Source organism: Lactuca sativa, chromosome 3, assembly GCF_002870075.4.
Source record: "Lactuca sativa cultivar Salinas chromosome 3, Lsat_Salinas_v11, whole genome shotgun sequence".
Lineage (NCBI taxonomy): Eukaryota > Viridiplantae > Streptophyta > Magnoliopsida > Asterales > Asteraceae > Lactuca > Lactuca sativa.
This window is the reverse complement of record NC_056625.2, coordinates 109,313,455-109,330,190: the sequence shown is the minus strand read 5'-3', so window position 1 is coordinate 109,330,190 and position 16,736 is coordinate 109,313,455. Positions and strand designations below refer to the sequence as shown.

At 34.2% G+C, this 16,736-nt stretch overlaps 2 protein-coding genes across 6 annotated transcripts; both read left to right on the top strand.

Annotated features, from left to right (window-relative positions):
* The first annotated feature begins 1,914 nt into the window (after positions 1 to 1,914).
* Positions 1,915 to 7,369, top strand: LOC122194394 (3-epi-6-deoxocathasterone 23-monooxygenase CYP90C1). Of its 3 annotated transcripts, none has more exons than XM_023893287.3 (8): positions 1,915 to 2,054; positions 3,212 to 3,479; positions 4,601 to 4,940; positions 5,693 to 5,842; positions 5,911 to 6,192; positions 6,288 to 6,377; positions 6,555 to 6,740; positions 7,011 to 7,369. In XM_023893287.3, exons 2-8 carry the CDS (start codon positions 3,235 to 3,237, stop codon positions 7,221 to 7,223), a joined length of 1,506 nt encoding a protein of 501 aa, XP_023749055.2. In that variant the 5' UTR covers positions 1,915 to 2,054; positions 3,212 to 3,234; the 3' UTR covers positions 7,224 to 7,369. The 3 variants fall into 3 exon arrangements, with proteins under 3 accessions (XP_023749055.2, XP_023749043.2, XP_023749048.2); XM_023893275.3 differs by having other exon boundaries at positions 1,916 to 2,054; positions 3,108 to 3,479; XM_023893280.3 differs by having other exon boundaries at positions 1,916 to 2,054; positions 2,652 to 3,479.
* LOC111897315 (protein WHAT'S THIS FACTOR 9, mitochondrial) lies at positions 1,978 to 14,049 on the top strand. Of its 3 annotated transcripts, XM_042900267.2 has the most exons (4): positions 1,978 to 2,054; positions 11,367 to 11,431; positions 12,422 to 12,503; positions 12,576 to 14,049. In XM_042900267.2, exon 4 carries the CDS (start codon positions 12,606 to 12,608, stop codon positions 13,785 to 13,787), a length of 1,182 nt encoding a protein of 393 aa, XP_042756201.1. In that variant the 5' UTR covers positions 1,978 to 2,054; positions 11,367 to 11,431; positions 12,422 to 12,503; positions 12,576 to 12,605; the 3' UTR covers positions 13,788 to 14,049. The 3 variants fall into 3 exon arrangements, with proteins under 3 accessions (XP_042756201.1, XP_023749077.1, XP_023749064.1); XM_023893309.3 differs by lacking the exons at positions 1,978 to 2,054; positions 11,367 to 11,431 and adding an exon at positions 9,999 to 10,301; XM_023893296.3 differs by lacking the exon at positions 1,978 to 2,054 and adding an exon at positions 10,000 to 10,301 and having other exon boundaries at positions 12,422 to 14,049.
* Positions 14,050 to 16,736: the final 2,687 nt, after the last annotated feature.

Here is a 16,736-nt window from a genome sequence, read left to right as displayed (position 1 = left end):
GAGTCTTCTCACTATACATTACCTAGTGTGGAAACCCTGAGCAGACCGGAGGGTCTTTTATGTTATGTGCTATTTGTGTATATGTGTTTGTGATATATGTATGCTGTGTGATATAGACCGGACCGGAGGGTCCAATGATATAGACCGGGCCGGAGGGTCCAACGAGACAGACCGGGTCGGAGGACCCAACGATACGGAACTGGAGGGTTCCGCTGAGATACATCGACCGGAGGGTCATATTGTAGCCTTGAGTGGTGTATGTGTTGTATGTGGTATTTTGGGGAACTCACTAAGAATTTATGCTTACCGTGTTGTGTGAAATGTGTTTAAGGTACCAGCGAGGATCGTGGGAAGGCGCCAGCTTGATTGTACACATTGTTGGAGTATTTTGCTGAGATTCTGGGGAGATGTTTTGATTACTTATATTTTGAGATGAATGTTTATGATTTGAGATACATTTTGATTTTATTATGAATTATGAAATTTGAAAAAAAAAATTGAAAAAAGTCGGTGTTACAAGTTGGTATTAGAGCCTTGGTTTGAGGGATTCGGATTCACCTTCGGGTGTATTTGAACTTAAACTGAGGATTTGAGAAAAAAATTTTAAGACCAACAAATTTTCTAAAGTAAAGAAATATGAAAGAGATGGAAAGAAACAGTGTGTACAATCAGCAAGCGCCCGAACGGTGATTTCCCAAAATACCCTTATGTTTTATATTATGAGATATTATGTAATGAGTTATGCATGCTTGGGTAGGCTAGGTAATCATGATAGGACTAGAGTGGCCTGATTTGTGATGCCTTAGCCTAGGAGATTCCTGCTACTAAGAGAATACTTGTGAGTGAGTAGGTAGCAATAAGGAGCTTATGAGGGGCTGATTAGGGTATAGCCTGTATATGGTATGCTTGTGATTTGGGATCCTAGGAAGAAGACTGGGAGTGAGTACTGATACGATGTGGAAGGTAGTATAGGGCCCATACTACTGGAAACATTGGATTGGTGGTCAGTCCGAGTAAGATTCCTTAGGAAACCAAAGAATCAAGTAGGGTGAGTGATCGAGTGTGAGTGATCTCGATTGGGTCTCTGATTGTTTTGTGATTTTATTTCAAAGACAGCATGGTGGTTACGAGACGACAGGATGGGGACAGTGGTACTAGTGGTACTCGTTACCCTAACTTATTCGTAGCCGTAACTGATTCTAAGGACAAGATCATTTTAAGGGGGGGGGGGGGGGGTGGAATCGTAACAACCCGAAAATCCTTCTGTTAACGAAACGAACCTTCCGTTAGTCGAGAAATAATTGTAATAAAGCAATTTTGATTATACGAGTATTAAAAAGGGATAATTAAAAAAAGATATTAAATTAATATGTGAAGGAGGTAATCAATAAGAGAAATTAAATATCCTCCTACTTTTGATTCTACCAATCCTCCTACCCATTTAAATGACGACATGTGTCATATTAGTATCCTAAAATTTCATTAAATGAACATTAAATGTTACACATGTCACCATTTCACTGGGTAGGAGGATATGTAGGAACAAAAAGTAGGAGGATATTTAATTTCTCAATCAATAAATAGAGGAGATATAATCCAATTAAATTGATTTATGGAATTATTAGGGTTAATATAATTCATTAATCGGTGTAAATGGTGTTGAGTATCTAAAATGTCATAAAATGAAACTTAACCTGTCAATGTCAATGTGTCTAGGGTTAGGTTGGAAGGTGGTTTAAAGCCAAACTTGTGGGACTATGGGTGAAATTCGGCTGTAACTTAAAAAAGCTTTGGATTGATTATTCTTCAGGTATGTTTTTATCACGTATGAATTAAGGGGCTGCCCTCCATCGACTCAGGCTATTACCATTTCTTTGTGCATCGATAAGGAGTAGAAGAAGAAAAAAAAGACCGAAACGTGTAGGGGGTGTCGGGCAGCAGAAACGATCGCAAGGAGGGTGGGAAAGAACTCATCGGCAACGCAAGGCAAGAGGTTGTGACAATTGACGGGATTTTCTGTGCAATTGAAGTGTTATGATTGATTCTTCTTCTTTGTAAGTCTAATTCCTTTTCAATCGATGAAGAATTGATTGATTACTTTGGCAATTTCTTCCTATTTGGTGTTAATAATCATACCTTCTTTCTCCTTACAATCATCGACTGTTGATAGGATTAAACTCTAGTTTTATTTGGTGTATTTTGATGGCTAATTGTTGTCAAAATCTTTTTATGAACACCCTCAAGAGTATTATTGCTACTGTTAAAAAATCAATTTCCATCTTTATGGTTGATTTTGGTTATGGATTAATGAGTTAAGTTGTCAATTAACCTTAAAATGCAATGCTGCGAAATTCTGAAAAATTATCAATCTGTCCCTGTTTTGAAAAAAATCTAGAAAAATCACCAGGAGTCGAATTGGGCTCTGAAAGTTTGAATTTTGAGTCTAGTTTGTTCATGATTTTTCCCAAGACCTGATATTATCCCTAACCAAGGTGAAAATCGTCTTTTTCACTGAAATTCGCTGCAGGCATATGCAGTTTTGTAAAATTCATAGAAAACTGTAGAAAAATCAGTTGGATATGTGTGAGTTGTACTTTTAAAGCTAAACATATGAGCTACCTTAATATGGAATAAATTTGAAATTTTTACAGGTTTAAGTGGTGCTAAAGTGGCCTTGAACAGGCTGTTGTTTCAAGTCAAAATTTGAAAATTTGGCTTAATGACCAATTTGCATGTTTGGGTAGTAAAAAAATTCTAGATGTTTTACAGTTGCTAACAAGTTTTCATATTTCAAAAAGCAACCTCAAATATTAAACATTTATTCTATATGTCTCACAAGAAAAATTATTTATTTTATTGGACAAATCGTTCTTTTTATAAAGAACCTGGTTTATCTTTCTTTTTTAAAAAAACTTATCATTATTCCTGGAATAAAAAATTATATTATAAACTCATAATCAGAATGAAGATACATACATTTACAATAAAAACAAGTTGAATCAAAGGCAAAATCGAGAAAGTCAATATCATTTACACCCATCCCCCCCTCTCTCTCTCTCATATTTATTACTCGAAAGCCTCTTGCTTGCTTTTTCTGCTCTATTTAGATTTCAAAATCTTCCCAATTCACTACAAACGTCATAGAAAGAAAACATTCCTTCACAAAACACAACCACCACCTCGAGGAGTTATTTCATATCCGAATTCACAGATTCAAGCTTTTTTCGATTAAGAATGGAGGAAATGAAATGGGTGTTTGGAAATTGGGAATTAATTTGCATATCGATTGTTCTTGGATGGTTATTCTACAAGTATTTGATTGTCCGAAAATGGGGTTTGGGAGATAACCAAGAGGAGGAGCGCCGCCTGCAACCACCGCGAGGCAGCTCAGGTTGGCCGTTGATCGGAGAAACAATTGAATTCATTGCGTCTGGATTCACTTCTCGTCCTGTCAGTTTCATGGAGAAACGCAAGTCTCTGTAAGTGAACTCTTATCCTTTTTCTTGGAGAAATTGGTATTTATTGATAGCAATATTATGTTTTGCATGCTTGGATTTTATGCATTTAGAGTTGTACGTTGTTTTGAGCTTAAGATTTTGTGTTCATTTTGACATTTGACAATTATAGAAATTTTTTTTACTGTAGTTATCAAATGTACAAGTTGTAAAAGCAAAATTTTATGAACTTAATAATAGCATTTTGAAGCTAACATATAAACAATATTTTATTATGATATGGTGTCATGGATCTAATCATCTAAAGGTACAAAATAGTTTTTTGTTGTTATTATTAGATATTACTTTTTAGATTGCATTGATAATTAAATGATGTTAAAAACTATATAATATAGCTAATAGTTGATAGTTGTCAATATGAAAAGGGTCAAATTGAATATAAAGCAAGTCAAGGATTGGTATATTTTACTAAAAAGTAAAAAAGATTCTAAAATAAAATAAACAAAAGTTAACATGGGAAATTGAACATCATTATATCAACAAAAATAGTAATAATAATACATAAAAGTGCATTTGTTTATCCCACCACATCTACATATGATGTTATCACATTACTACCTTCAATAATTGCAATCTATGTATTTGATAATCATACATTGGTTTCAAATGATTAGAAAATGCATAGCGTAAATTATGAAACCTTTTCAAGATAAACTTACAACTCTATTTCTCTAAGTTATATGTTTTGGAAATGGTAACTTTGACCAATTTAACTATGGATAAATCATTTTGATTTTTTTAAAAACATTAATAGCTCCTGTAAAATAAACACATTAGCTTTAGAAAAGATAGATAGAAAATCATAAAAATTATAGTATATAACTTTTTTTTTTTGGTTAAAAAAACCCAATTATGACATTGTAATTTAAAAAATCTATTCAATAGTAGCTATGAAAATTAATACGATGACATTGCTATAATCACAAGAATTTGAAGTACAATCTTATAACAAATTTAGCATAAAATAAGTCTTCTTTAGTTTCATAATCTCTCTCTTACTACTACAAACATATAAATCATCTCATCTTTACATAAACTCTATCTTTATACACCTAATTAAGAAATTTATGTTTCATCTCTCATAGTTATGGGAAGGTGTTTAAGACACACATTTTGGGCAGACCAATTATTGTGTCAACGGATCCGGATGTAAACAAAGTGGTTTTACAAAACCAAGGCAATGTTTTCATCCCGAGTTATCCGAAATCCGTGATCGAGTTGCTTGGTGAATCTTCAATACTCCAAATCAATGGCGGATTACAAAAGAGATTGCATGCGATTATCGGAGGTTTCTTGAGGTCTCCTCAATTCAAAGCTCGCATCACTAAAGATATTGAGAATTCAGTGAAGCTCGCATTGTCTTCTTGGATCGATCGGAAAAATACCCACCACCCTATTATTTACCTTCAAGATGAAACGAAAAAGGTACACGATTTGACTTTTGTGGTCAAACATATCGTTTTCTTGAACTTATGATTAGTTGATCATATCAATATAGAATTTCCTTAAGATCGAAAAAATTGTTATCTTTTATGAAGTTTTGATGTGGGTAATCGTTATTTTCCATGTCTACATGATTACCTCCTAGAGGAAACAAAAATGGTGAAATCTTTGACTTTTGTGGTCAAACCGACACATAGTTTTCTAGAACATATGAATAGTGTGATCATATCAACATAGAACTTCATCAAGATAACTTAAACTGTTACTTTTTATAGATTTCGGATCTGGGTATTCATTCTTTTTAATACGTATGTAACTACCTCTAAGAGGAAACATGGTGAAATCTTTGACTTTTATGGGTAATCACTAAACATAGAATTTCATCAAGATCACTAAAAATCGTTACCTTTTATATCGTTCTGATGTGGGTGATCATTCTTTTTCCATATCTACATAAATTTGCATCTCGATTTTCACTTTTTTATAATTCATTTACAAAACTATAAGCACGTTGTCAGAGTTCGGCTTTTTCGAACGATTTAAACTTTGTATAATAACTAACATAATCCGAATTTCATTCTTACAAACGATAGATTGTCCCTATAGATCATTTTCAAGAAGTTATGAGTAAAGTGATGATATCAAAACAGAATTTCATCAAGTTTCTACACAATTTTGAATCTCAATTTCACCTTTTTAACGACGCACTCACTTTTTTATGGCTGCTGACGCAGATTACTTTCCAAATTCTTGTGAGGGTGTTGATGAGTGTGGAGCCAGGTGAAGATATGGAGTTCCTCAAGAGAGAATTCATGGAAGTCATCAAAGGCTTAATTTGTCTACCAATCAAACTTCCAGGTTTCAGAATGTATAAATCTCTCCAGGTAATTAATTCATTCATTATAAATTCATTACCAAATCTCAGTGGATCAGTAACTTTGAAATATTGCAGGCTAAAGAAAGAATGTTAAAGATGGTGAGAAAGATTGTAGATGATAGAAAAATGGCAATGGAGAAAAAAGAAACAAAAGATTCAGGTTCACCAAATGACGCCATTGATGTGTTGTTAAGAGATACAGGTGAATCAGATGGGACCCAGCAACGGTTACCCTTGGATTTCATCAGTGGGAACATTATTGAGATGATGATCCCTGGGGAAGACTCGGTGCCCATGATCATGACTCTAGCTGTCAAATACTTGAGTGATAATCCTGTTGCTCTTTCTTGTCTTATGGTGCGTATCAACTATGAAATGAATACATTTATGTTTTTCAACAACTTGTTTGAGACTTTGAGCTATGATTTGATTGAGTTTTATATGAATGGCAGGAGGAAAATGATGAATTAAAGAAGCGAAAGGATGAATCGGGCGAAGGGTATGCTTGGACCGATTATGTCTCGCTTCCGTTTACTCAAGGCGTAAGTTTCGTGTCTTTAGATGGGGAGGGTATTTATGTCTTTTTGGATTGGACAAAATACTACAAATTTTGTTATTTTTGACATCGGTCATAGTATAATGCATGTCAAACACAGTACAACTTGTTTTGTCGTGTCTGTGTAAAAAACGAGGTGTAAAGAAATTGGTTTTTATTATAGGTGATAAGTGAGACTCTTCGGATGGCGAATATCATCAATGCGATTTGGAGAAAAGCTCTTGAAGACGTAGAAATCAAAGGCTACTTAATCCCAAAAGGATGGTGTGTTTTGGCATCATTGACTTCCGTTCATATGGATGAAGAAAACTATGAAAACCCCGATGAATTTGATCCATGGAGATGGGAGGTAAATAAGTGATGCTTTATATGTTTACAATATCTATACCTTTTGTTAGGTCACGGGTTCAAGTCTCAGTAGCCACAATTTGGAAGTTTTAATTCCAGTGCGGAGTGTACTCCTATTGAGAACTTATGTCAGTCACCTAGTGGGGTCACTGTCTACCTAATTTGGTGCAGAGTGGTGTAGGTCAGCTTAGGGGTTGTTAGAAAAATAACCCTTTGTAAAATAATTTTAATATGTTTACTGAATTTACATTATATTGGTATCTATGTGTAGAAAACGGGAGCGAGTGTCAATAGCAATAAGTTTACACCGTTTGGTGGTGGACAACGGTTGTGTCCCGGTTTGGAGTTCTCAAGGCTAGAAATCAGTATTTTCCTTCATCATTTTGTCACGAGTTACACTTGGGTTGCGGAAGAAGATCAGATTGTATATTTTCCAACGGTTAAGACAAAAAGAAAGTTACCTGTCAAGGTGACACCCAGATGAAATCCGTGACAAAAAAAATATTTGATTAATAATTAATCGTATGAGTGATGGTAAATTTATTACAATTTGTTTGGGCATAAGGTGTATATATTATGATGAACAAACGTTTGGTGGTTTTTTTCTGGTCAACTTCAATTTTGGGTTTATACTGTTTTTCTTTTACATAAAATAAGTGTTCAATTTGACCCTTTTAATTTAGTTAATGCATTCTTGGACAGATTCATATAAGGATAAATATGATATTGGTGATACGTACAAGAAAAATCAAGGGTATTTCACTATATCTTTTAGCGAAGTTCTTTTCTAGGTTATATCATGACCTAATTAAGTTATATGTAAATCAAGATTAATTTAATTTTTTATGCATGATTGATGGTGATATAATGTATTTATGATAAATAACAAAAATCAAAACACAAAATCTTTAATACGTTTAGGGGTGTCGTGGTTGTGTGGGTGGGTGGATGGGTGTGGTGTGGGGGAGATATGATAATACATTTTTGTTTCAATTAATAATTGCTAAAATAAAAAGTTAGTAGAGGACATTCTTGTTTTTATAATAGAACATAAGAAATGATAGCTAATATCTATCTTTAGCCAAATAATGACCAATACTTTCATATACAAAATCAAATTGAAAATTTCACCAAGCACCTTTAACTTCAATAAGATCCATTCCAGTAAGAAAGCGTTTCATGTATTCCAAGACTTCACTGCTCTATTGAACATTTTTTTGCCCCTTGTTCTTGGTATTTAATTTGCTGTTGAATTGAGTCCACCGAGGGTTGTCTACACACATAACAACCCACTAAACTCAAGATTTTGGTTATCATTATTCATACTTTCCATCCCTCTTTGTTATTATTACCATTTTGACCTCTCCCTTCATTTTGACCCAAGGTACACCCGGCGTACGCTGCAACTAGACTAAACCTTGTTCTAAGGTCTTAATCAGTTAAGACCCACCGTCCAATTTTAGATCTAGGTTTATTAAAGTGCATTAAGCCATAAAGTTGCCAACGTTATGCTTTTGCATGTCTTAATGGGGAAAAACTTGGATTAAACCACATTATCTTCATCAAACCACCTTAGATCCTTGCATTCTTGGACTTAATCCATCAAGACTCCGTTTTTATGCTCAAGGGACGTTAGAAACACTAAGATCTAACATTATAACCTTGTGAAGAAATATCTTAAGGACCATTTTATGATTAAATTAGCCCGAAACTACAAACTAACACATGGAGTCATCAAGGTAGAAGCGTTTTACCTTCAATAAGATAGAAATGATGAGAAACCTCAGGACTAGCTCTTTATGGTCCAATGCTTCTTTACAAATCTTCTTCTTCTACTCTAAGCACTATACACACACACACGCTCAAACTTTAGAGAAAATGGATTAGGGTTTCGAGATATGACTCAAGAGGCAAAGGAGGCTAATAAGGTGATGAACATGAAGGACTTAATGATCTTAAATAGGGTGCAAACCCTAAAATTTAGTGTTTACCTCTGGCTTGAGTATGCCATGTGTACGCCTAACATACGTAGGGTTATCCCGATTCACACATGAAAAAAGGGAGTACACCGTTTTTACCTTGTGTACGTCCAATGTACTCTCGCCTAGTCCAAGGTTTAAATGAAATAGTTGCAAGAGATGTTTACTTGACGATTCGGGCGTTACACTTTGGCTCGTGCAATGGAGAGCTCAAGGTAATCAGTAACTACCTTTTGTGGAGGTGGTAAATGAGTTTCAACTATAGACTGCCGAAGAGGGATACTGAAAAATACTAATTAGACAAGAATTATTTGTTTTGACAATCAAGGCAAGTAAAAGTTGAGTGTCATGCTGATAGATAAGTCATGATTCGACTAGTTGATGTACGATATGGGAGAGCTGGTAGATGTCTTACTTAGAGAGAGACCAAGCATCGGGGGATGAAACGAGTAAAGCTCGTTAAAGTCCAAAGGAAGCACAGGTACGAGTCACAAGTGAGCTAGGTGGTAAAATAAAATATGAAGGCTCGTTACCCTAAATTGCTCGTAGCCGTAACTGATTCTGAGGACATGATCATTTTAAGGAGGCGAGAATTGTAACAACCCGAAAATCCTTCTGTTAACGAAGCGAACCTTCTGTTACTCGAGAATTAATTGTAACTAGGAGAAGTTCATGCTCCACATAGGATAAATGAGCTTTAGATGTTAATTGTATTACATTCAACATAGATAAAAGGTCAAAGTACATGTTAACTTGATCAGACATACATTTAAAGGTAATAAAGTAGGGATTTTACAAGAAGAGCAGGTATAAATATCCCAAGAAATAATGACGAAAGAGTGAAAATTAGTGGTACTAGAAAAAGTTTGGAATGCTGGTGGCAGAAGAACAAAAAAGAAAAGTATAAGGAAAATTTGGAAAATGGCTAAAAAAAAGAGTGACACAATTCAAAAAATAAAAAGTTTTCTGTTCCAACAAGCCACAAGATTTAATATATATATATATATATATATATATATATATATATATATATATATATATATATATATATATATATATATATATATATAATAAAGCATTTTTGATTATACGAGTATTAAAAAGGAATAATTAAAAAAAAGATATTAATATGTAAAGGAAGTAATCAATGAATAGGAGGGATATAATCCAATTAAATCGTTTTATGGAATTATTAGGGTTAATATAATTCATTAATTGGTGTTGAGTATCTAAAATGTCATAAAATGAAACTTAACTTGTCAATGTGTCTAGGGTTAGGTTGGAAGGTGGTTTAAAGCCGAAACTTGAGGGAGTATGGGTGAAATTCGGCTATAACTTACAAGGCTTTGGATCGATTACCCTTCAGTGTGTTTTTATCACGTTCGAATTAAGGGGTTGCCCACCATCGACTCAGGCTATTACCGTTTCTTTTTGCATCGATCAGGGAGTAGAAGGGGTGTCGGGCAGTAGAAACGATCGCAAGGAGGGTGGGAAAGAACTCATCGGCAACGCAAGGCAGGAGGTTGTGAAAATTGATGGGATTTTCTGTGCAATTGAAGTGTTATGATTGATTCTTCTTGTTTGTAAGTCTAATTCCTTTTCAATTGATGAAGAATTGATTGATTAGTTTGCCAATTTCTTTCTATTTGGTGTTTAATAATCATACCTTCTTTCTCCTTATAATCATTGAATGTTCATAGGATTAAACTCTCTAATTGCTGTCAAAATCTTTTTATGAACACCCTCAAGAGTATTATTGTTCATGTCTATGAAGTGCTCAAAACTATGGAATCAATGTCTTCCTTTTTGTTGCTAGAATTCATGTTCTTTTTATCTCAAATTCTAGTGATTTCATATGTAGTGTGTTGATTCATAAAGACCATGTTTTGAGACATCCAAAAGTTCTTGAAAACAGTCCAAAAGATCTTAACATGAGGCTTGGTGGTGGAGGAAACTGGAAACTCAAGCCTTAATGATGTTTTCTCTTTTAACAATGTACTTTGTTTTTCCCATAAAAACAATTTACTTTGAATCATGGCTTGGGGTTTAAATTGTTATTTTAACTTCTTGACATGTTGCTACTGTTAAAAAATCAATTTCCATCTTTATGGTTGATTTTGGTTATGGCTTAATGAGTTAAGTTGTCAATTAACCATTAAAATGCAATGCTGTGAAATTCTGAAAAATTACCAATCAGTCCTTGTTTTGAAAAAAATCTAGAAAAATCATCAGCAGTCGGTTTTGGGATCCGTAAACTTTGAAAGTTTGAATTTTGAGTCTAGTTTGTCGATGATTTTTTCCAAGACCTGATATTGTCCCTAACTAAGGTGAAAATCGTCTTTTTCACTTACTGGTCGGAAATTAGCTGCACAGATATGTTGTTTTGTAAAATTCGTAGAAAATTGTAGAAAAATCAGTTGGCTATGTGCGAGTTGTACTTTTAAAGCTAAACATATGAGCTACCTTAATATGGAATAAATTTGAAATTTTTACATGTTTAAGTGGTTCTAAAGTGGCCTTGAACAGACTGTTGTTTCAGGTCAAAATTTGAAAATTTAGCTTAATGACCAATTTGCATGTTTGGGTAGTAAAATGTTATTATTGGCTCATGTAACCTTCTAGTAATATATTTATTTGTGTTTCACTAGGTAAGGGTTTGATACCTCAGTTCATACAATATTTGAAGAGTAGAGAGGACACGTTTTTGGCAATGGTAATTTAATTTCATGGTTTTTAAAGTACATTGTTAGGTGAATCCCATATATCTTTAGATGGAATGGGATGAACCTAGTTACCTAGAATGTATGTGCCCTATTTGGTGTTGAGTATTGTGTCATGGATCTTGTATTGCTTTATGTGCAAATGAATCTAGGATATATGCATGCTAGTTTCTTATCTGTTTGATGTGAGATGTGTGATAAGGCCATGTTAGATTGAGTGTTTTACATGGTCAAATGTGTACCAAAAAAAAAAATGTTACCTAAACATAAACATAAACTGGACGAAAAGGTAATTACCTTGACAATTCACACCTCCAATTTTGCTTCTTCTCCATCGATTAGGTATGATTATTATACCTTTCTTGGCCTTTGCCATTGCCAACAGAGACACAATTGATTCGGATTCCAATTTTGTTCAGAGTTGTGAGCAAGTTTTAGGTTTAAATTGCACTCTTCTCTCTAGTTTTGTTATCGAATCCCTTGTTACACTTAGTTGAATTTCTTGCCTTCACTTTGCTGAAATTTGTATTTATGATTTTTGTTTTGAGTTATGAGCAGGCTTTGGGTCTCAATTGCACTTTTTTGTTTGATACTATGTATCTTCATCCACTGTCAACATTGTGAACTTGTTCATATTAATACATAAATTGATGGGGTGTTTAATATGTGGAGCTCTTTTGTTTTATCTTTTCCAAATTTATCCTCCACTCTTGTTATAATAAAGAAGAAGTAGAAAAGATGAAAGCATTGATTTGAGATGAGGCTACATTGTTATTTTAGTAAAAAAGGAGTTTGTCCCACTTTGTTCTTGTCCACCCTGATCTCTAGTTTGGTATATATGATAAGGTGAATTTTGATGTTTTGATTCCACATTTATGTTTAATTTTGTATTTGTTGTTAGAATTCTCAATAAATGAAAATACGTTTGCTATTAATATTGGTTATTGAGTTTGATGTTAATTCCAATATGTGTTGTGTTTCAGATGTTACAAGGGCAAAATAGTCATTTTTCACAGTCAGTCAGATGCAAAATCAAACAACAAGTTTCATTCAGAAGTTAACTCGGTTAGAACTTCTAACCCAGTACACACTTTTTTTTATATTCTTTGTTGGTGTGTAATTGTTTCTGGCGTTTAGTTCAAGCTAGAGCTACTATGATTATCGGAAATGGCTTTTGATCAAATTTGTGGTAGAAATCTCCAAAAACTCATACGTTTCTCTTCAAAGGTTCCCTTCTTTTCACTCATAAACCAATACACACTAAATTGTCTACACATCCAAAAGCACAACTACACCAATGTATACATGAAATGGAAAAAAGATTCATACTTGGACTCAATTGATACGATCCACAAATCCATTGAACTTAAACCAATACTTGCTCTTAAGAACTGCATCATTGCCTCTCCAGAAGGATGCATACCCATCTCCGATGTTTCAAAGAAAGGCTTACAATTAGATGTACCCATTAAAGTTGCTAGGTTTCTTAGACTTTACCCTTCTGTTTTCCAAGAGTTTATCGGACCCAACTACAATTTGCCATGGTTTAGGTTAACCCCAGAGGCTGCTATGCTTAATGATGAAGAACAAGCCGTTTATAGGGATTATAAGGTCGATTTACAAGAAAGGTTGAAGAAATTTATACGTATGAGCGTTGAAAATACGTTGCCATTGAAGATAATTCAAGGTATGCTATGGTACTTGGGGTTACCAAATAATTACCTGGAAGAAAAGAATCTTGATGGGTGTTTTAAGGTAGTTGAAATGGGCGATGGGTTGAAAGGGTTATCTGTTGTGAAAACTGAAAAAGACAAAAAGATATTGTCTTTACTTGAAAGGAATGCATTGAGGAATGGAGAGGGTATTTCAATTCCATTGTTTCCATCTAAAGGTTTGAGGTTGAAGACAAAGATTTTGGATTGGTTGGACCATTTTCAGAAACTTCCATATGTTTCACCATATGAGGAATGCCCTCGGGATTTGTATCCAGATAGTGATGTGGCTGAGAAACGTGTTGTGGGTGTGCTCCATGAGTTGCTTAGTTTGTTTGTTGAACATTCTGCAGAAAGGAAGAAGCTTTTATGCTTGAGAAAGTATTTGGGATTGCCACAAAAGGTTCATAAGGCGTTTGAGAGACATCCCCATGTGTTTTATCTATCTTTAAGGAACAAAACATGCACTGCAATATTAAAGGAAGCGTATTATGATGAAACAGCCATTGAGGTCCATCCTCTTGCCCAAGTAAGAGCAAAGTACATTGATTTGGTGAAGGAATCGAAAGGTATTTTGAAAAACAGAAGACAAGGGAATAGAGATTTGAAAGGCGAAGATGAACTCATGATAAGTTAGTTTTCTTATAAGTCGAGGCTATTAGATGAGTTGATAAGGATTGATTATGATAGGTTATGTTTGTTTTTAAGTCTTGATAGGTTGGTTGCTCTTTGATCCCACTTTTCACTCACATTATTTAGTTCTATAGAGAAATAAACAAGTTTAGATAAATGAAAATTCTTAAATTTTGTTTTTTTAGAATAAGTAGCTTTATGATGGTTGCTTTGGTATTCAGATTGTAAGTTGTTGAGCTTTGATATGAATGTGATTTTCATTTGAATGTGTATGTAATATGTATGTATGTATTCTTGTCAATTGTCATGTTTAGCATATTCACTCACTCACCCACTTACTTTTGTGGGCTAAAAATGACTTTAGATCTGCAACAAAAATAAATAAATAAATAATAATAAAGTACAATGTTATTTAGTGCAAATCTCAAAAAATAAAAAATTAACTAAAATGATGAAGTACAATGCTATTATGCTATTTACTTTTGAGGTCTGAAAAACAAAAAATGTAAAGTACATTGCTATTTAGTACATCATGTTAAAAGCAAAACACCATTCTTGTACGTTACAAACAATACACATTACAATTTTATACTTAAGACGGTCTACTTTACTCATTACAAACAATTACTAGTTACAACTTTTAATCAAGACAAAACACGACAAACGTTACAAACGTGACCACCATTGTTAAAATAAACCTAAGAACATAACTTCTTTTTCACCAATTTCTTTATCTCCTTATCCTTGAATTTGTTCAACTCCTCTTTAATCTCTTTCAATTTGTTCTCCTTCAACACCTTTAATAATAAACAACATTTCTATCAATACCAATTTCTAATGCAGGATCAATCCACATAAAGACTATGTAATTATTTGTTGCGTCATACACATAAAACACATGCATCACTTAAATCACAAAGTGAATAGGTTAAGACGATTTGAAAACATATTAGCACCAAGAATACATTACAATCCATATTTCCAACAATTACAAAGAACTGATTTGAAATGTATGGAAGTAAAAAGAAAAATAGAAAATAATAGCCGGACAAAAAAGTTGTGTTACCTACTTAAATTGATCCAACCTCGACTAAAGAACTTATAAACAACTGTCCCTGCATAAGGAATTTGAAATAACCTATATAAGAAACCTATGTGATAGTAGCTTTAACCAACTGGCTGGCTTGCCTATGTCATTAATTATTACTATTTTTTTTTCACGAAAATATATCATAGTGGGTTAAATTAAGAAATATATGTGTTATGCATTCAGTGTTTTTGCCATATTTCTTTTCCCATACGATATCGGCAACGAGAAGTGATGTTATTGCTAAAGTGGCACCTCATAATTCGGTCATAACAAGATGAACACCACCCCTTTCTAGTTAAGGGGGTGTTAAGGCACAACTCGTTGTAACAACGACGAGCAAAAATGAGAAATGTGATTGGCTTTTGCTTTCATCAACCAATCAAATTCTTTCTTTCTTTGTCTCTCTCTACTTCTTAACACGTTATAACATATGCACACCACCTCCACTTCATGTTATAACATGTTGAAATGTGAGGTGACAATAGTTGGCTTCATAATACCGTTGGTCGTACCCAATACTCTAAATTGCCATTGTCTTTGCAAATGAAATCATGTTCCTTCAAAAGTAGGAATGTTTATCTCTTATTATTTAAACATGAATATTCCAATTGACCAAAATAATAATATAATAACTATTATAGTTGGTAATTTTATGAAATGGGAGGTTTGCTTTATATATATATATATATATATATATATATATATATATATATATATATATATATATATATATAGATCTTCCAGCCGAGCTCAGCCAAATTCATAGCACATTCCATGTCTCTCAGCTGCAGAAGTGTTTGGTAGATGATTTTGCAGTTGTACCCTTGGAGGATATTCAGGTGGATGACCGTCTGAATTATGTTGAGAAGCCGGTGGCAATTTTAGATCAGAATACAAAAACCTTGAGGAACAAGGTAGTGGAGCTTGTGAAGGTGCAGTGGCTGCACCGCAAGGGGTCAGAGTGGACTTAGGAGCCCGAGGAGGAGATGAGGGAGCATTATCCAGGATTGTTCGAGACGGCGGACTTCGAGGACGAAGTCTGATTCAAGTGAGAAAGAATTGTAACGCCTTATTTTTGGTAAGATTTTATTCCAAGTATTGCATTTTTCCTGAAGAACTCGTTGAGTTGGAAGCCCAAACTCGATGTGTTGAAGTTATTTGTGGCCGCGGATTTTCATGAGACAACTGGATGAGTTGAGGAGTCTCAACTCGACGAGTTGGCCGCTCAGGAGGAAACCGTAATTTTAGGGTTTTGCACCCTATTTAAACACCTTAAGTCCTAGGTGTTGGCCTCATTTCCACCCTCCAAAGTCCCTAACCCTAATCTCGAAACCCTAAAGCCTTTTTGAGTGTTGTGAGCCCTTTGAGAGTGTATTTTGGTGTGTTTGAAGCCCTTGGAAGAAAAAGAAGCTTGGTGCAAGGTGGTGATTCAAGTTGGAGCCTTCAAGATCTTGATTCTTTGCATCATTTCCAGCATATTTCTAGTATAAAGTTCTAAACTTGCTCAATATTTGATTAGATCTCTTTTTGGGTTAGTTATGATGCTTTTAGCCATGTTTGGGTGATTGGTGGGGTTGAAGGTTGTCCCAAGTGCTATCTTTCCAGATCTATGGTCCTCTTGAGCTCTTTTGGCATAAAGGTGCCAACTTTATGGTCTTAAGAGCTCCATGCATGCATTAAGTCCATCTTATGGCTTCCTTTGATCATTTGAGCCTCTTCTAAGCATACTTGAGAGTAAAGTTGGAAACTTTATGTGTGTTAGCAGCCTTTAACGACCAGGTCTATATTATGGAGCTTTGTCTTGGTGAATAAGTTCTTATTGTTTAAGCCTTGACCTTTAAGCTAAAAGTTTGGGTTCTTTAC